Source organism: Lepidothrix coronata, unplaced genomic scaffold, assembly GCF_001604755.1.
Source record: "Lepidothrix coronata isolate B3197 unplaced genomic scaffold, Lepidothrix_coronata-1.0 Scaffold2, whole genome shotgun sequence".
In the NCBI taxonomy this organism is placed as follows: domain Eukaryota; kingdom Metazoa; phylum Chordata; class Aves; order Passeriformes; family Pipridae; genus Lepidothrix; species Lepidothrix coronata.
Window position 1 is genome coordinate 13,031,956 of NW_016690182.1, and position 17,870 is coordinate 13,049,825.

General features: G+C 55.2%; 1 protein-coding gene across 3 annotated transcripts; it reads right to left on the bottom strand.

The window, feature by feature from the left end:
* Positions 1 to 916: 916 nt before the first annotated feature.
* Positions 917 to 16,739, bottom strand: TMLHE (trimethyllysine hydroxylase, epsilon). 3 transcript variants are annotated; one of them, XM_017818616.1, is made up of 10 exons: positions 16,674 to 16,739; positions 16,321 to 16,538; positions 14,610 to 14,688; positions 12,576 to 12,718; positions 11,170 to 11,346; positions 10,091 to 10,370; positions 8,899 to 9,018; positions 5,116 to 5,352; positions 4,333 to 4,471; positions 917 to 3,470 (listed from the first exon to the last, which is right to left on the bottom strand). In XM_017818616.1, exons 2-10 carry the CDS (start codon positions 16,511 to 16,513, stop codon positions 3,339 to 3,341), a joined length of 1,500 nt encoding a protein of 499 aa, XP_017674105.1. In that variant the 5' UTR covers positions 16,514 to 16,538; positions 16,674 to 16,739; the 3' UTR covers positions 917 to 3,338. The 3 variants fall into 3 exon arrangements, with proteins under 3 accessions (XP_017674105.1, XP_017674123.1, XP_017674114.1); XM_017818634.1 differs by lacking the exons at positions 14,610 to 14,688; positions 16,674 to 16,739 and having other exon boundaries at positions 16,321 to 16,428; XM_017818625.1 differs by lacking the exons at positions 16,321 to 16,538; positions 16,674 to 16,739 and having other exon boundaries at positions 14,515 to 16,292.
* Between the last annotated feature and the right edge of the window lie 1,131 nt (positions 16,740 to 17,870).

Sequence of the window (17,870 nt, forward strand, 5' to 3'; positions counted from 1 at the left end):
TGCACCAAAAGCTGCACCAGAGGAATTTTGAGAGCTGGGAGTGAGAAGGGGGTGTGGGAGTGCACTGCAGGAAGGCAGAAAGCTCTGGGACACACTGGAGGGAAAATGGGGTGGTTTGGTTTCACTGTAGGGCTGAGGACTCTGGGAAGCCCCAGAAAACTGAAGGAGGGGCTGCATTGCACAGCCAAGGGGTCTCAGGGAAGGAATTAGGGTCCTGGGGGGACAAGGGAGCAAACAGGGATGTGTGGGGCACCGGAGGGCAAATGGAGCAGTCTGGAGAGGAGAGAGGGTGAGTGGAGGCAAGCGAAGGGGTGTGTGGGGTGGGGGATTGCTCAGGGTGCACGAGGTGAGGGAGGGACAGCCCCAGTGGCAAAAGGGACCAAAGTGGGGGCCCTGGGACGTGCTGATGGGAACGGAGGATCCCGGGGTACACACCAACACCGGGTCCCACCAGGCTGGGCCGGGCTCGGCTGCCTTCAAACCAGCTCCACTTTCCTCCAGGCACCCTCGGATCCCCCAAACCGAGCTCTCCAATTCCCTCACATCATTCCCGCTCCCTGCTCCACCCTTTGCCACGATGGACACGGCATCCCACGGCTCCTTAAAAACGTTCCCAGCCACAGAGGCTTTGAACAGCAACTCCGGGGCTTCTCCAAAGGAATGGAGAGCAGAGCAGAACAAACAGCGCCGGCACCACCGGGAACTCCGAGACCGCACTGGGATGGGACTCGTGGATTTTTTTAAACACCAATTTCTGGCAGCTTGTGCCATCGTGTGGCCAGGGAAAGCAGGAACGAGGAGAAGCCAACTGGGACGCACTGGGTTATGGCTCCTCATGCGCATTCCCCCCTCGGCTGCGTAAACCAGACTTATCTTCAAGCTCATCAGTGCTTAAATACATCTTTTGTTAAGCTGGTGACTTTATAAATGATTTATTTGAAGAGTCGATTTCTTAGTTTGGGAAAAATCTTAAACACGTCCATTGGATCCCCAGAGTGCTGGGAAGGAGGAGAAAGCAGTTCAGTGACTGGCTGAAGGAACTGGAAAAGCTGGATCACAACCCCTGACCCGCTGTCACGGCAGCCCCGCTCCAGGACACGGCCCAGCAAACACCTGGATGGGACAGGTGGCACCTGCCACCAGGTCCTGCTCCTTCACAGGACCTTTGGATGCTCACAAGCTGCCCAGGAAGAATTTAGCCCTCTTGGGAAGGGGGGAATGGTGAAACAAGATGGAAACACAGCTCTCCCCCCTCCCTGTTTATCGTGGGGGTGGGTAAAGGATTTGAAATATGAGGAAATGTGTTTCTTCTGCATTCACTGGGGACAATTTTCCCCCCGAATAGGTTCCAGAGTCCTGGTGAGGAGGGGGTTGGCTTGGGGCTGGTTCATAAGGGGTTGGTGTCTGCAGAGCCCAGCCCAAGTCACCACATTCCTTGTCACAAAGGCACCTCTGTCACAGCAGTGTGGTCAGTACCCTTTGGTGGGGTCTCCCTTGTGCCATGGAGTAGAAAGAGATTTCCAGCAGATTTCCAGCCTGCAGCTGATAAACATGGAGTTCTGAGCAGGGGAAGGAGAAGCTGATCTCTCCAAGGGAAGGTCCCACGGTACCCAAGTGTTTCCCTCAGACCCCAGGGGCACAGGGAGGAAAAAAGCTCAGGAACCCTTAAAGAATTTAAAGAGGGTTCCAAATACAGATCAAGAACCCTTTGTCCCTTCCCTTTTACAAGGAACAGACTGTTTTGGGCACCAACTCTTCCCTCAGCAGCAGCACACGGTGGAAGCAGCTCAGGAACATGGAGCTGGGATGGGGGAGGGACACCACATGCTCCTGCTGGGGTTTTCTGCTTCAACAGGATTATTGGAGAGTTGTGAAACTTCCCCTCTCAGTTGTGCAGGTGGAACTGGCACCTAAGGAGAACCTATAAAGGAGAAATAGTGGGATCTCTCCATTCAGTGTTTGGATCAAATGAGGGCAGCAAGTTCAGTGCCTGCACTGTGGGCACAGAGCAGCTCACAGAGCACAGCCAGGAAGGGCTCAGCCCTGCTCTGAGGTCTGGTCAGGGCAGAGGGAACACCCCAAAAAGGATGAAAAATAATCAAATCCTAAAATGCCCTCTTGGTTCTGAAATCCCAGTGTTCTTGTAACAAAAGGATTTGCTTTTGTTCCTTACCCTGTGGCCTTTCAGTGTGGCAGATCCCAGTTTACCCTCCCATCTCCTGGGAGCTGAAAGGCACTTCTGACACCGTCAGAACAGGAAAATTTGGGGGGAAAAAAAACAAAACCATTCCCAAAAGGTCAGGTTTGTGCAGCAGGCAGCGTGATGACAACCTCACACAAATTCCTTAAAGAAAGGATGGGAGAGAAGGCACAGTGGGAAGTTTGTCAGCAAATACTGTGGCTGCTGAGTGTCAACCTCGATGCAAACAGGCAGAGGGAACAGCAGCACGGCAGTACTGGAAGTTAAGGAAAAGTGGGAATTCCACCCCTCATCTAACATGGTCATCTCTGCTTCCCAACATGCAGATCTTGCTGCTTCCCTTTTCCTGCTCTAACCTGAATCTCCTCAGAAATGCCCAGGATCTCTCCAGGCAGCACGGCTTGGATGAGTGACAAGGAGAAGATCCCGAAGATTTCCACTCTGCTCTGCTAAAAAAATTCCTAAAATTGGCAGCTGAAAAAAAAGGCTGAACAGGGAATAATGCAAAGCTTCTAAATCCTGAAGGCACTTGCTTTGGAGGAGCATTTCCTAAGGTGGGGTTTAACCAGAGCTGAGGCACACTGGAAAGGCCAGGCTGGGAGCACGGATAGCAAGAGCTGACTGTGCTCAAAGGCAGTCCCATAAAGATCCCAAAACCTTTGGCTTCTACCTGCTCCCTCTCCTGAGCAGGCACTGGGAGCTGCCTGGAGAGGGTGGAGATGTCTGAGGTATGTGCAGTGTCTGTGTCATGGGGAGGCACCAACACGGTGGGCTTGGAGCACGGGGAGGGGCACCAGCATTCCTGTCCCACCACGGGGGTGGGATTGGGGCTGCCTGCCCTTCCCATGAGTAGGACTGGGGGGCTGTCTGCCCCTCCCAGAGGAGGGATTAGGGGGCTGCCTGCCCCTCCCGGAGGTGGGACTGGGGAGCCCTTCTCACAAGTGGGATTGGGGGGCTGCCTGCCCCTCCCATGAGTAGGATTGGGGGGCTGCCTGTTCCTCCTGGAGGTGGGACTGGGGAGCCCTTTGCACAAGTGGGATTGGGGGGATGCCTGCCCCTCCTGGAGGAGGGATTTAGGGGCTGCCTGCCCCCACTCAGAGGTGGGACTGGGGGCTGCCTGCCCCTCCCGAGGGCTGGGCTAAGCCTGCAGCCCCAGCAGCCGGGCCGTGTTGAGCACGTCGTCCCTGGTCAGGTAACAGCCGCAGAGCTGCCGGTACCCCGTGAACGCCTCCCGGCCGTGCAGGACACGCCAGTTATCCACAAACAGGGCCTGCAGGACAGGGAAAAGGTCATCAGCAGGAGAGCAACCACGGCAGGAGAGGTCCTGGAGATCCCTGGGGACTGGCAGGTAAGGGAGTGCCATGGTAGGCATGACCCTCCTGTTCAACACTGTGAGGCTGCAGCCATGGGATCCAGCACAGCTCTTTCACCCGGAGCCAGGAGCTGTGCCTAGAAGATGACAGGTACTAAACCAGAAGAATTCTGGGCTGTTTCTCTGCTTCTCCACTGCAGAGGTTGGGCAATAGTTCACCAGCAACAGCCAGTGGCCATCTCAGAGTCCACGAATGGATTGGGTTGGAAGGTACCTTAAAGCTCATCCCATTCCATTCTTCTGCCATGGGCAGGGACACCTTCCACCAGCCCAGGTTGCTCCAAGCCCCTTCCAACCTGGCCTTGGACACTTCCAGGGATAGGGCAGCCACAATCTCCTGCCTCTGCAGTCTCACCCATGTAAGGGGTCAAACAGAACCTCAGAACTGTAATTTAGTTCCATCAAAATAAACTTATCTTCTGGAAGAAGTTAAAGGCTGAACTCTACGTGTTTCATCCCCTTTGCTCCCGAGGGTCCTCATTTCAGTGACTGGAAAGATCTTTACTTCTCTCTCCCAGCTGAGACTAACTTTCCTGAGGCAGAGCTTGACCTAAACATTTCTGCCTTACCTGGAAGCTCACATTCCTTTAGGACAGCAGGAACACACAGAGAGGCCACTGCTATAACACAAGGCACCTCAGAGCAGCTGGAGGGAGGAAAGCTGCCACACATGGAGCTCTTAGCTCAGTGGCAGGACACCCGTGGAGCACCCTGCTTCCTTCCCTGGACCAAACCCACATTATCCAGCTCCAAGTCCCACCTTGCCTGGCTTCAGCTTGACCCACAGCTCGTTCTCTGGCCGCCTGAGCTCGGTGGTGAGCGCGCGGTGGGCGTGGTACCAGCGGCGCACCACGTCGTGCGGCACCGTGTTGATGACGGCACGGTCGTAGTTGTTGTACCTACGGGGGGAAAAAGAGACAAGGGACGGCCCAGCATCACTCCAGCTGCTTCCAAGGGAACCTCAGGAGCCTGCAGGGTTAGTCAGTACTTAAGGGAGGATGCAGACAGGACCAGGGAGGTCACGCTGCAAGAGCAGGACTATCGGGAATATGCAACACCGGGAGTAAGAGGAGTTTCCTGTTAAGGTAAACCTCTTCTTCCTGGTTTTCCATGGAAGGATGTGGTGAGTCTGAGGGTTGTTCAGACTGAAAGTGCAAAGCAGTGCTGGACAACCTCCAGCACTGAGCCAAACTGGAGTTCCAAAAAAAAAATCAGCCCAAATTTCCTCTCGAAGGGATCAGTCTGTGCTCTCCCTGTTCCCTGCATGCCAGGAGAGCTCCTAGGGGCTTCTCCAGACAAGGGTTGAATTCTTCTGCCGCTCAAAGGGAGGGCATGGAGCTGCAGGGAGGATGCCAGGAGTGAAAAATGGAAGCTCAGCACCGACCCCCACGTTTGTATGGGCGGTTCTGACGCTTCCTCTGAAGCGGGAGGGACACTCAAAAACATGCCCCTCAAAACTACGCTGGCTTTTTAGTTCACAGCCTCTTCTGGAAAACCACCCCGTTTCCTCCCCACGAGCACGAGGCCTCACGCTGGACGTTACCTGATCAGGTAGAGCTCGTTGTTCCAGGGGTACACGTTGAGCACGGGCCCCACCCCGATCATGTGGTTGTGGCAGCCCCCCACGTTCTCCACGTACTCGTGTTTCAGGGGCACTCTGCTGAGCAGCTCGAAGTGCTCCGGGGCCCGGCGCAGCACCTGCTCCGCCGCGTGGAAACCGTCCACCAGCAGCGTCCGCCCGCCCGTGCCCTCGTGCTTCAGGCAGTGGAACACCTGGATGCTGTTATGGGAGACACCACCCGAGAGCAATGACCTCGGCTGCCCGTCCCGAGGGCACGAGGCGCTGCCCCGCGGGCACAGAGGGCTGCTCCACCTGCCCCCTGGCCGTTTCTCCAGGTCTCCGATCCCACACGTTTTGCTGCTTCCCAAAGCCACTGATGTGAGTCTGTGAGACTTTAGGATCAAGTTTGTGGCACCCAAAGTCCCAAACCTCACTCAAAGGAGGCTGCTGGCTGCTCCATCCCTGGAAGTGTCCAAGGCCAGGTTGGACAGGGCTTGGAGCAACCTCGGCCAGTGGAAGGTGTCCCTGCACATGGAGCAGGGTGGAATGAGGTGAGTTTTAAGTTCCTTTCCAACCCAAACCACTCTGGGATTCCATGATTGTGTTCTAAGTCCATCCATGCAGCAGGACACAGAGGTTCAAAAGCATAAAACCAGCTTCCTGGAACAGCTCAGAACAGGATAGCTAAAAAAATGCTGGATGTGCTGGTGAGGTGTCCAGGAACTGCAAGGGGAGCCCAGGTAACCTTCATGCAAAGGCACATGTGTCATGGTCTCCCACAAGCAGTCAGAAGTCCCTCAGAAGAACCCTGGAAATGGCCTGTGGGAGAACAGGTGGAAGCACTGTGATCCCAAAGGGATCTAGGGATACAAAGAGAAGCCATCCAGCCACAGGGCAGGATTAGCCCTTCCCAAGTGAGGCTGTGAATTTGGTAAACATCCTAATGGGAAAAGAGCTGTAAGAACAGAGGAAGATGAAAGGGTGAGATCTTTGGCTGCACCTGGGTTTTGGAGCAGCCCTTCAGAGCAGGAAAGGTGGATTGACCTGGATGTACCTGGCTGGGCCCAGCCAGGCAGGAAGCCTCTGGGGTTCTCTTTGGAAAGCCTGGAGCAGAGGAGTCCCAGTGAGGAGCTGACCTACAGGACATCCCCTCCCTAGTGGGAAGCCATCCAGCTCAGCTTTTGTCCTATTACTGCTCTGAAGCTTCTCTTCTCCTTCATCCAAGCAAGGCAGGCATTGCACTGCCAGGAAAAAACACACATGAGTTGCCTCCAGCCACCTACTCCCAATTTTCACTTGCTGGAAAATTAATGGGGACCTTCTGGAAAGGCTTTTATCTTCCAATCTCCCTTGGGGGCCCGTTATCCCAGTCCCACAGCAGGTGGTGTGGCAGGACCTGCCACCCCACCCTCACCTTTTCACCCGAGTGCTCTCACCACCTTCCACCCACAACAGCTTCAGGATGATTTTAGAGTCAGTCCAGGAGCACTGGAGCAAAGGACACCCCGTGCCTGGGGGCACTGAGCTCCTGGGGCAGCTCAGGGCACTGGGAAAGCCTCCAGGGCAGGCTCAGGTCCCTGAACAGTGAGAAGTGCTGCAGCCTCCCACAGCCTGGGGAGTTTCCCTTTAGAAGAGGTTATCCCTTTAGAAGAGCCAGAAATTCCTGGTTTTCCTACACAACTGTGATTTTGCAGAATCCCAAGCATTAATGGTCAGCCCTGCTCATTCAGTGATTGATGTACTCCAGTTGGCTGCAGGTGAGAAGACCCTACCTGAGGGGAACTCTTCCAAGTGGAAAAGAAAGGTATAAAAATAGCTCTGGGTTCTGGTACTGAGCACTTCAGTCAAAGCTCTTCTGAAGGCTGAAGTTCTGATCACTAATTACTTCTTTTATTTGGCTTTGGGGAAGATTTTGTGAGCTCCCAAAACAAGTCAGCCAAGCAGGTAGGTCCCAAAAGCACATGGGTCCTGCAGGTTCACTGGGAATAAGGAAGCAAACTAGATCTGGCTGGAAATGTGGGGCACTTCCAGATCCTCAAGGCCCAGTAAAATCCACTTACTTTGCTCCTGACACTGAGTTGCTCCAGAACAAACACTACCACCCAAAGCTTCCTGCCTGGCTGGGCACAGCCAGGTACATCCAGGTCAATCCACCTTTCCTGCTCTGAAGGGCTGCTCCAAAACTCAGGTGCAGCCAAAGATCTCACACCTTTCATCTTCCTCTGTTCTTACAGCTCTTTTCCCATTAGGATGTTTACCAAATTCACAGCCTCACTTGGGAAGAGCTAATCCTGCCCTGTGGCTGGATGGCTTCTCTTTGTGTCCCTAGATCCCTTTGGGATCACAGTGCTTCCACCTGTTCTCCCACAGGCCATTTCCAGATGATTCCCCTCCTGGGAAAGCAGACAAAAAGAAAAAAGCTAGAAAGTCAGTCTAAGTCATAGAATCCTGGAATCACAAAATGGTTTGTGTTGGAAAGGATCTTAAAAATCATGTCATTCCACCCCCCTGCCACAGGCAGGGACACCTTCCACTAGCCCAGGCTGCTCCAAGCCCCGTCCAACCTGGCCTTGGACACTTCCAGGGATGGGGCAGCCACAGCTTCTCTGGGCAGTCTCCTGCACTTCCCTGTGAACCACAACAAGGGCTGCTGCCTTCCCTTCTCCAGCTGTGGATAAAACTCCCAGCCCAGAGGCTGGATGAGAAGAGCAGTTTGGGAGGGCACATAGGGTGAATGATGCAGCTACAACTACTTTCCAAAGCCCACACAGGTGTGAAACTGGGAAGGACTGGGAAAGCCTGGCTCCTGAGTACCTGCAGGGCTGCAGCACTGCCAAAACACAAAGCCCAGCCTGGCTGGACTGAGGCACAGGGATTGCAGGAGCACAGACACCACAGGCTGTGCCAAGGGAGCTGCTCTCCCTCCTTTCCTGGAGGACACAGATAACAGAGCTCACCCAGCAGAGAGGCAGGATTAGGTCAAAGCAAACTCCTGCAGCAGCTCTGTCCAGCAGCTGCCATGGGGCACGGGGTGCAGGAGCAGCTGGGCTTTCCCAGACTGCCCAAATAAAACCCATGGATGATTTCTGTGAGGCTGGAAACAGTGTGACACTTGGAGACTGAGGAGGGGGAGTTCAGAAGGGACTGTTAGAGGAGCTTCAGGGTAGCACAGAAATTCCTACAGCCCTGAGCCCTCTGTGTGGCTACAAAGCTACCTGAACTGCAGTAACACCCAGCTCTCCAACAGCCAAGTCCTTCCCTGCCTGCATTTAGGAAGATCTACAAGTTCCAAGCACAGGAAGAGTGATCCACTGACCACCCAACTCCACAGGGATCACACCAGGGTGTGCAGTGATAGGACAGGAGCAGCGGCCTTAGGCTGAAGGAGGGAAGGGTTAGATCGGATATCTGGAACAAATCCTTCCCTGGGAGGGTGGGGAGGCCCTGGCACAGGCTGCCCAGAGAAGCTGTGGCTGCCTCATCCCTGGAAGTGTCCAAGGCCAGGTTGGAAGGGACCTGGAGCAACCTGGGCTAGTGGAAGGTGTCCCTGCCCACGGCAGGGGGTGGGACTGGATTAAGGTCCCCCCAAACCCAAAGCATTCTGGGATCCTATGATCAGACAGGCCCCAGAATTGCTGTGTGACCAGCAGGACACCCCAGCAGCAGCACTGGAGACAAGGAAGCCTGTGCTGGTGGGAAAGGCATTGTTGTGGCCTCACTCCTGCCTTCTGCCTGTGTCTGGGAAGCAGCAGCAGCACAACGTACCCACAGGGCTCCTGGAAGTAGGTGGTGTCCGTGTGCCGGTCCAGGGCCAGTTTGGTGTAGGCTGTGTCTCCCCGGGAGAAGTCAGAGGTGAAGTACCACATCCTGCCATAAATGGTCTCCCTGGAAAAGAGTTATGGAGCAATGTGAGGATAGGGCTGATCCCCTCTTGCATGCAAAGTTACTCCCCTGCGTCCTAAGTACAGAATAATCAAAGTAAAACAACTTGACAAAATTTACAGTCAAGAGATAGTGCTTCTAATCCCTCTTCAAGCATTCAAATTCCTCTCTTTCCTCCCAAAAGGCTGGTGGTGACAAGTCTTGCTTCCTCTCCACCAATACAGATGTTTTCACACTGAGCATCATCCCCAGTCAAATCACTTCAGTGACACAAGGAGCTGCCCAAGTGCAGGTAGCCCTTCCTTGTACCCAATAATCCCATTTCTTCTTCCCAGGATCCTGTGTTTTCACCCACCTCATCCCTACAAACACGCACAGGAGGGAAGGGACAGCAGTAGGGACAAACAGCACTCAGGGGCTACAGAGGGAGGATGTCTGGAGACAGAAGCTGGTTGGATATTCCCTGGAGCCCCTCATTCCTATTTGGAGTGACCATTCATTACAAAAAATCCCTCCTTTTCCAAGGCAAGTCAAACTGTTTCTGCAGCTTGGATAAAACTCCAAACTCCCTGCCCAGCCTGCCATGCTGGTGGTGCTTTACACAAACACAGCAGACACGTTTCTCACTCTTGTTTTTCTTTAGTGAGAGCTATAACCGGTTTTTGAAGTTCCTGACTCCCAGGGCTGGTTTTTGATGTCCCTGGCTCCCAGGGCCAGGCTGCCCTCCTGACCCCTCAAGTCATAACAGGAAATGTCTCTCCTTGCAAAGCTCTGCTCTTCCCAGACAGCCACTTCCTTCAGTCCCTGTTCTCTACCCAGTCCCACTGTCACAAAAGTCATCGTATGCCCCCGGGGCAGCTCCGTAGCCCAGGGACTCCCAGCTCTGTCACAAAAGGGGGCAGATCCCACCATGGGATCCTCCATCCCAGGTCAAGTGGGGCAGCTGGAAGCTATAGAGGACCCAGAGCTTTTGCCTGCAAACCAGGCCGTGCCACACAATACACAGGATAAGGACACAGCACCTTTCCAAACAAGGAGAAGACAAGTTTACCCTCCCCGGGACAGCCCCGGTTACCTGATGATGCTGATCCTTTCTGCCAAGATTTCCGTGTCCTCTTTGGTGGGAGCGACGTTCTCCACAAAAGCAATCCCGTACAACAAGAAGTTCTGCAGGAATTCCTTCAGGCCCTCGTCTGTCTCCAGGAAGCTCCGGCAGTCAACGGAGGGGACCTGGGCTTGCCGGTAGATCTCTGCATTCCAGAGGATCCGGGGGTGCATCACCTGCTTCTTCTGCCCCTCGTAGCTGTTCTTCAGCAGCCACTCCAGCCCATACCGTGTCACGTGTCCATCTGGCCCTGGGACACGGGACAAAGGGCACAGTCACCACTGAGCAGCCCGGGATTGTGGGCATGGCATCAGTCAGGACAGGCCTCACCCCGCTCACCTGTCTGGACATGGGCTCTCTGCACCCTGGTGCCACCCAAAACACTATTAGTAAGGCCACGAGTCCTGAAAAAATTGTTGCTGCAACAACTCCCTCCCAGTTCAGGGCTGCAGCAACAACTGCAAATTCAGAGTGGCTGCAACTCCCTCCAAAACTTCAGGGCTGCTGTAACCACTTCCAAATTCAGGACTGCTGCAAGTCCCTCCAAATTCAGGGCTGCAGCAATTCCACATTCAGGGCTAAGCGGTGCAGCCTCCGTGGTTTTGGTTGACAAGATTCCAAGGAGAAGCAAATCTCTGAAGTCAAGACCTCGAATAAAGGCAAGCTCCACCAAAAGGAAGAAAACAGGTGGGAAACTGAGGAAAAAGGGCAGAAAATGGGCATTGTGATCAGGGATGACACCACCTCGAACACAGCCGTGTCTTGATCCATCTGCTCACCACCTGCACTTCTGGGGTGCTCAACCAAACCAAGCCAACACCCCCACACTGCACACACATATTTCTACATAAAAAAAGGGCTGGGGGAGGAAAGCCAGACACAATTTAAGGCTGAGGTTTGTTTACAGTAAGAGCAGCATTTAAAGCCTGCTCACAGCTCAACACCTTCCCAGCCGGCCCCCGATTTCGGGATAACGCCGCCCTGTCCCGGCAAAGCCGAGCGGGATCCATCAACCAAACCAGGAAGGGCACAGGTGCTGTGGCACTCACAGGTGAGGAAGAGCGTGCTCTCGTCCACCCGCACGGCCTGGGGCCTGATGGCCAGGTCCACGCTGGCCGTGTCCAGGCTGCGCTGGTTGGTCTTGGCGTTGTAGCAGGAGGCGGAGCGGCAGTGATCCCGCAGCCACACGAAATCCAAGCGCATCAGGGTGTTCCCGTACCTGAGCTCTGCAAAGGGCGGGAGCAAAGGATGCTTTGGGGCAACAGGGAGAAAAACCAGAGCCCAGAATGCAAGCCCAGAGCCCACCCGTTGTGGTGCCGCTTACAGGGGACGCAGAGGCGCCTCTTGATGGAAATTGTCACATGAGGAAGACCAGGCAGGACATCTTAGCAAAGGCCTGGCTGTCAGGGATCCCACCAGCTTCCCTTCTTATCAAATCTACAGGAGATCTCAAAGAGCCATCCCAGAATGGTCTGGGTTGGAAGGGACCTTGTGGTTTATCCAGTTACACCCCCTGCCACGGGCAGGGACACCTTCCACTAGCCCAGGTCGCTCCAACCCGACCTTGGACACTTCCAGGGATGGGGCAGCCACAGCTGCTCTGGGCAACCTGTGCCAGGGCCTCCCCACCCTCACAGGGAAGAATGTCTTCCCAATATCCCATCTAACCCTGCCCTCTGTCAGTGGGAAGCCATTAAACTGCAACATCCCCTCCTGCAGCGGGAAGGAGCACGGCTGACACCCTGTGCCCAGACCTCCCTCCATCATCTCTTCAACAAGTGGTAAATTCAGAGCTGCACAGCACAGAGTTGTAGAGCCCCAGCACAGCAGTGCAGAGAGGAGTCAACCAAAAAAATCATTAAACCTCTCCCTGTTCCATCTTGGGACAGTTCGGGAATACTCAAAGCCCTTTAGAAGGGAACAGGAGAGCCCTTCCTGCTCTAGTCCCACCCAGCTTTGAAATTCAGATATCTGAGGTCACTTTGCAGTGAGAAAACTACAATATCCTTTCTGGGGGCCACTGTAAAGTGCTGAGCAACTTCCTTTGCTTCCAAGTGACTCAGAGCACCAAGATCTAACTGGCCTCAGGAGCCATCACCCAGGAGAACGTGCACCAGTGGGGGCACAAGAAGCGGGAACACGCCAGATCCTCCCCGCCAGGAGAGCCTGAGCACAGCACAGAACACGCTGCCTGACAGGGCAGGGCTCACATGCACTTTTTGAGCTGGAATCCCTGGATTTGACTTCTGATTTAGCACTGCCTCGCTTATCATAAAAGACTTGCCGCCAGCAGACGGGCCTGCTCCGTCCCGCCTTTGGGAATTCTCAGAGGGAACCGGCGTGCTGGTGATTCCAGAAGGTTAAAAAAAAGAATACATCACTCGCAGGGAGCGAGGTCTGGAAACTCTCCCTGCTCTGCCCGGGCAGGCTGAGCAGCAGGAGCAGGCACACCTACCGAGGTGGTCGCCGTGCAGCTGCCAGGCACAGCGCAGGGACCGCGGGGCCGTGTGGTGCCCGCGCGCCAACGCCGCCACGCTCCTCGGCCACCGACGCCCGCAGCTCCCCCGGAGCAGCCACGCCAGCCTCTGGCACCACATCCTGCGAGTCAGGAGAGAGAGAGGGGACAGGGAACAAGGTGATTTGGGTCATAAAGCCCAGCAGGACACAACCCTGAGGAGACATAAAGGAGATCCCGGGATCCTGGGAGGGCAGGGAGGCCCTGGCACAGGTTGCCCAGAGAAGCTGTGGCTGCCCCATCTCTGGAAGTGTCCAAGGCCAGGCTGGATGGGGCTTGGAGCAACCTGGGCCAGTGCAAGGTGTCCCTTCCCCTGTCCAGATGAAACTTGGTGATTTTAAGGTCCCTCCCAACCCAACCCATCCCACGATTCTACGACTTATCAGGCAAAGCCATTCCAGAAAGACAGCTGTGCAAAACAAGACTCTCGTGCAAAACAGGGGCAAAGCACCATCTCTGTAGGTCTTTTCCCCACTGCAGCATTCCCAGTTTGAATTTACCACTCCTGGATGGAACCGCAGCGATCAGGGAAGCAAAACGACCTTGGTTAGGGAAGCAATAGCAGAGGAATCCAGGAATTAGGTCAGCTCTAGAAAAAGCAGGCAAAACAACGAGGAGGAGGAAGATCTCTGCTGCTGGTGAAGGACACAGCTGGCATGGAGGAGAAACCACTGTGGTTAATTTTAGGATAGAGATTAGAAGGCAATTTCTCAGAGGGAAATTTGTAACAACTCTTCAATGCAAGGAGCAAGGGCAAAAAACTGCCAAGTTTTAAGAGGCGAAGCCTCAGTCCAAACGTCCCGTTGTGTTTATGAATTTCTGGGGGCCAGGTCTAAACCCAGTGGGATTTTAACAGCACTTTGAAGTGCAGAGAAATGTGGTATCTCTGGATAAGAAAGCATTTCTTATCCCAGACTTCTGATTTTCCTTCGCTTTCTTATCTGGAGAGCACAGGCACCGGGGCTCTGGCTGCCCAACCTGCTTCTCCACTGCAGAGATCTCAAAAGTTGGTGATAACAACTAAATCCACAGAGGTGCCACATTCCCAGACAGCAACTTGTTAAGCAGGAAAAAAAAAAAAAACAAACCTACAAACCAGACATCTCTAGGGGGAAAAAGTGGAATGTTTTTACAAAAGAAGGTGGTTTGAGATGAAGACACACTTCAGCCAGAGGTTCCTGGGCCCAGCTTCAGCTCTGTAGAGGGGCTGCAGACCCCAGCTGGCTCCAACCACCTTTTCCAAGATATCCATTCCCCATTCCCCCTCTCCAGCTTTGAAAATCTAGTAGAGTAAAAGGAATGAGCCCACTTTGACGTGCAAACTCGATAACCAATTCTACAGCTACAGAAAACCAGGAGCTGCCCCTGATGTTTGCTGGCTTTAAAAGCTTAAAGAAATGATTTAAATCCCTGACCCAGTGACTCACAAAGCTTAAGATGAATCTTTGAGAAAGAGGGAAGCTCTGTCTAGTTTGGCTTTTGGATCCACTACCCGATGGGGGGTGGAAAACAGAAGGAATCTTGTTTGCACACTCCTGATACCTCCTCACCCAGAACCTAAAATTGCCAGGAAAAGCCCATCCACAAACCCCATTTGGCAAATGACCTGTGCCTGGGGCAGCTCCAGCCTTACTTTGATCTTTCCACACTCATCCCTTTTATTTCATCCTCTCCCAATATCAAAACTGAGCAGGGAACAAACACAGGTAATGTGAGGTGACCCAGATATTTAAATCTCATCAGTGAGACCTCCTGCTGCTCTTACTGGAAGAAAACACCACAGGCAGGCCAACAGAGAGCCTTAGGTTCAATCTTTCCAAGAAAGACTAAAACTAAGAGGAGCTAAACCCCCCAAAAATATGAATAAGAGAGGATTTACATTTTTTGTTGTTTAATCAGAGCTGACAGCTCCCTCCTGGCTGGAATGAGCAACATGAACAGCAAACTCTCTTCCTGCTCCTCCTGCTCCCTCACCTGTATGCTTTCTGTTGTCCAGACCTTGCACAGCTCACCTGGGCAGCAGTGAAATGAGAGAATTCCAGACAAAATTCCCCTTGAAAATCAAAAAACAAGGGCAGGAGGGAGAAGACATTAAACTACCAGGTGCATAAACACACGTGGTGGGTGACACGGAGGGGCAGGCACAGAACCCACGCTGGGCCTGACAGGGTGAAGAGGAGCAACAGAGCTGGAGGGAAAAGCAGAAAACTCAAAGCTGTCGTGGTTTGAGGAATTCCAATCAGTCTTTGGAGAGAGAAAAAGGACAGGAGATGCTGTGGAAGGAGTAGGAAGGAAGGATGGGCCTTACAGAGGGCTCATGTGCCAGGGCATTTCCCGCCTGGCCCTGCAGTTTGTCTCACAAGAAACATTTGAAGGAACTAAAACTGGTTTTAAGCTCTTTGAGGAAAAGCCACAATCCCCATTCTGAGCAAAGAAAATGCTGAAAAAACAAGTAACTAAGTAGTGTCAGCAATGGGAACGTCTAAGGAAGGGGAACCCCCACAAATATTGGGGCTTTCACCAGCTTTAGCCAAACCCCCCTGGGCACAAGGTGACCCACTGCCCTCCCTGCTCTGCTGTGCCCAGACCTGCTCCAGCACATCCAGCCTGTTTGTCCAGCTCCTCTGAAAAAAAATTACGAGTTTTGCATGAAAAACGTTTCAAACATCCATCTGCTTACACTCACACAGCCTTTCCCACTTCTGGAAGCACCTGGCTAGAGCCAAGGTTTCTGATCCATAATAAAACTGGGAACTGTCAGTAGCACAACAGCCTCAAAGAGAGAGGGAAAGAGAAAAGAAATTGGTTTTCGAGCAGCCTGAGAAACACTTGTCTGCAAATCTCATGTCCTGCTCTCTCCTGGCTCCAAAGGGCTCCTTCAACCTGCCAGTTCTCCTTGCAGTGGAGGGAACACCGAGGAAAAGAGGAATTCTGCAAAGGCTGAGCTGCCTTGAGGGTTGTGCCAGGGCCAGAGGGGCAGAGAGCACAAGCCCAGGGGACAAACCAGACCCCCCAGGATGGCAGCACCTCTTGGACAGGACACAGGCAGAGTTTAACAGCCCCAGCTGACCCAGTTAATTACAATTAATTACCACAGAGACAAAAGGCAGACTGGTTGTTCCCTGCTGAGCTCCTGCCTCCACCCCAGACAACTCCATCAGATCTCAGCTGTCAGGAACCAGATTCCCCTTCCAGCCCTTCCCCACGTGGGATTTCAATGAAATTAAGGAGCTAATAAAGACATCCCAGGCACTGCCAGCGTCACAGCTACTTCATTTTCCTGGAAGTAAAGGGAATGATCTGCTCACCCCATTTCACACCGACCACCTGACTCCAGGCCCATTCCAAGAACCTTATTCCAGCCCTCCTCTTTGCATCTATCCCGAGCAAAGTCCTTCCAGGCAGCACAGATTAACAGAAACAAGCTCTAATTCCCTTTTTTTTTTTTTTTTCCAGCAAAGCAACCAGCCCTCATGGTAGAACCCCCAAGGGGAGAGTTACTGGAATAAATTCCTATTTCTAAATCACTTCATGCATGTGCCCTGGGTCCTGCCCGGGCACAGAGGGGCCAGGCAGCTCTCCCGGGCAGGGAGGGGGATTTTTTCCAGAGAAAGAGGGGGAAAAAAAAGAGGGAAAAGACACAGGATCTGTCTCGATCGCTGTGCGAACCCCGGGGCTGTGTCACCTGGGGCTCTGCGGGCGCGGGGCTGAGCTGGGGGGTGATGGAGCGAGGCTCGGGATGCAGAACGGATGGAATTCCCGAGGGTCTCCGCTGCTGCTCCCGGCTCTTCCCTGCTCCTTCCTCCTCCTCCTCCTGCTGCTGCTGCTGCTCCCTGCGCCCAGCAGGCCGAACGCGCCGCTCGGAAGCTCTCACACATCGAGGGAACCGGCGTCTCGGGAACCCTTCGGAGGGGAACAAAAACAAGGGAAAAGCCACGTTACGAACGGGTCTCTCCGCTGAGGGGACCCGAGCGCAGCCCCCCGAGCCCCAGAGGGCAGGATGGGCCCCGGGGCGGGCCCGCCGCCCCCCCGACCCACCTGGGCGGCTCCCCGGGCCCGGCCCCGGTGCTCGGAGCGGCGCTGCCGGGCCCCAGAGCCCGCGGGCGGCGGCGGGGCCGGGCCGGGAGCAGGGCCGGGGCCGCCCCAGGCCGCCCCGGGGCGGGGCCGCCGCCGCCGCCATAGAGATGCGCGGGGCAGAGCGCCCGCAAACCACACAGCCGGGGCGGGCCGGGGACGGCAGCAGGACGGCAGCGGGGCTGAGCGGGGCTGAGCGGGGCCGCCACGGTACCGGGAGCCGCGGGACAGAGGATCGCCCGCGCCATAGAGAGCGGGGAGGGGGGCGGATAGAGAGCCGCGCACCGGCACCATAGAGACGTGCGCGTCCCGACAGCGTGGGGTCGGCGAGAGCGGTGACAGGCTGGGGGCATGGAGTAGGGCGCAGAGAGGCACTGCCCCCTGGCGGCCGGGCGGGTCGGTGCGGAGTGAGACGGGGAGCGGCGCTGCCCCGTCCCGGTCCCGGTCCTGTCCCTGTCCTGTCCTGTCCTATCCCATCCCTGTCCGTGCCCTTGTCCTGTCCTATCCCATCCCTGTCCGTGCCCCTGTCCTGTCCTGTCCCATGCCTGGCCTGGCCTGTCCCATCCCTGTCCCTTTTCGTGCCCCTGTCCTGTCTTGTCCCATCCCTGCCCCTGTGCCTGTCCCCGTTCCTGTCCCTGTCCTGCCGTGGTCCCTATCTTATCCCTGTCCCTGTCCCATCCCTGCCCCTGTCCTGTCCCCATCCCTTCCCGTCCCCCTGCCTTGCCCCTTTCCCCGTCCCTGTCTCTTTCCCTGTCCCTCTCTCTTCCCCCGTCCCTGTCCCTTCACCTGTCCCTGCCCCGTCCCCGTCCCTGTCCCTGTCCCTTTTCCCTTTCCCTGTCCCTGTCCTGCCCCGCTGCAGGTGGCGGGTAGGGGGAGGAGGAAGGGGCGGGGGCGAGATACAGACACCACCTTTTGGGTTATAAAACGCTGATTTCCATCAAAACGCACCGGAGCAGCGGCTCGTACGCGGGGAAGGCAGCGGGGCCCCGCTGGAGGGCCGCCTCGGCCCGGCGGTGGAGCTGCAGCCCCTCGGATCCCCCTCCCACCGCTCCCCCCGGGACACGATCCCAGCCCCGCATCCCGGGCAGGACCCCGCCGGGTCCCAATCCCCGGTGCTCCAGGTTGTTCTCCAGCACGAAGCATCCGCAGGGGCAGGGTCGT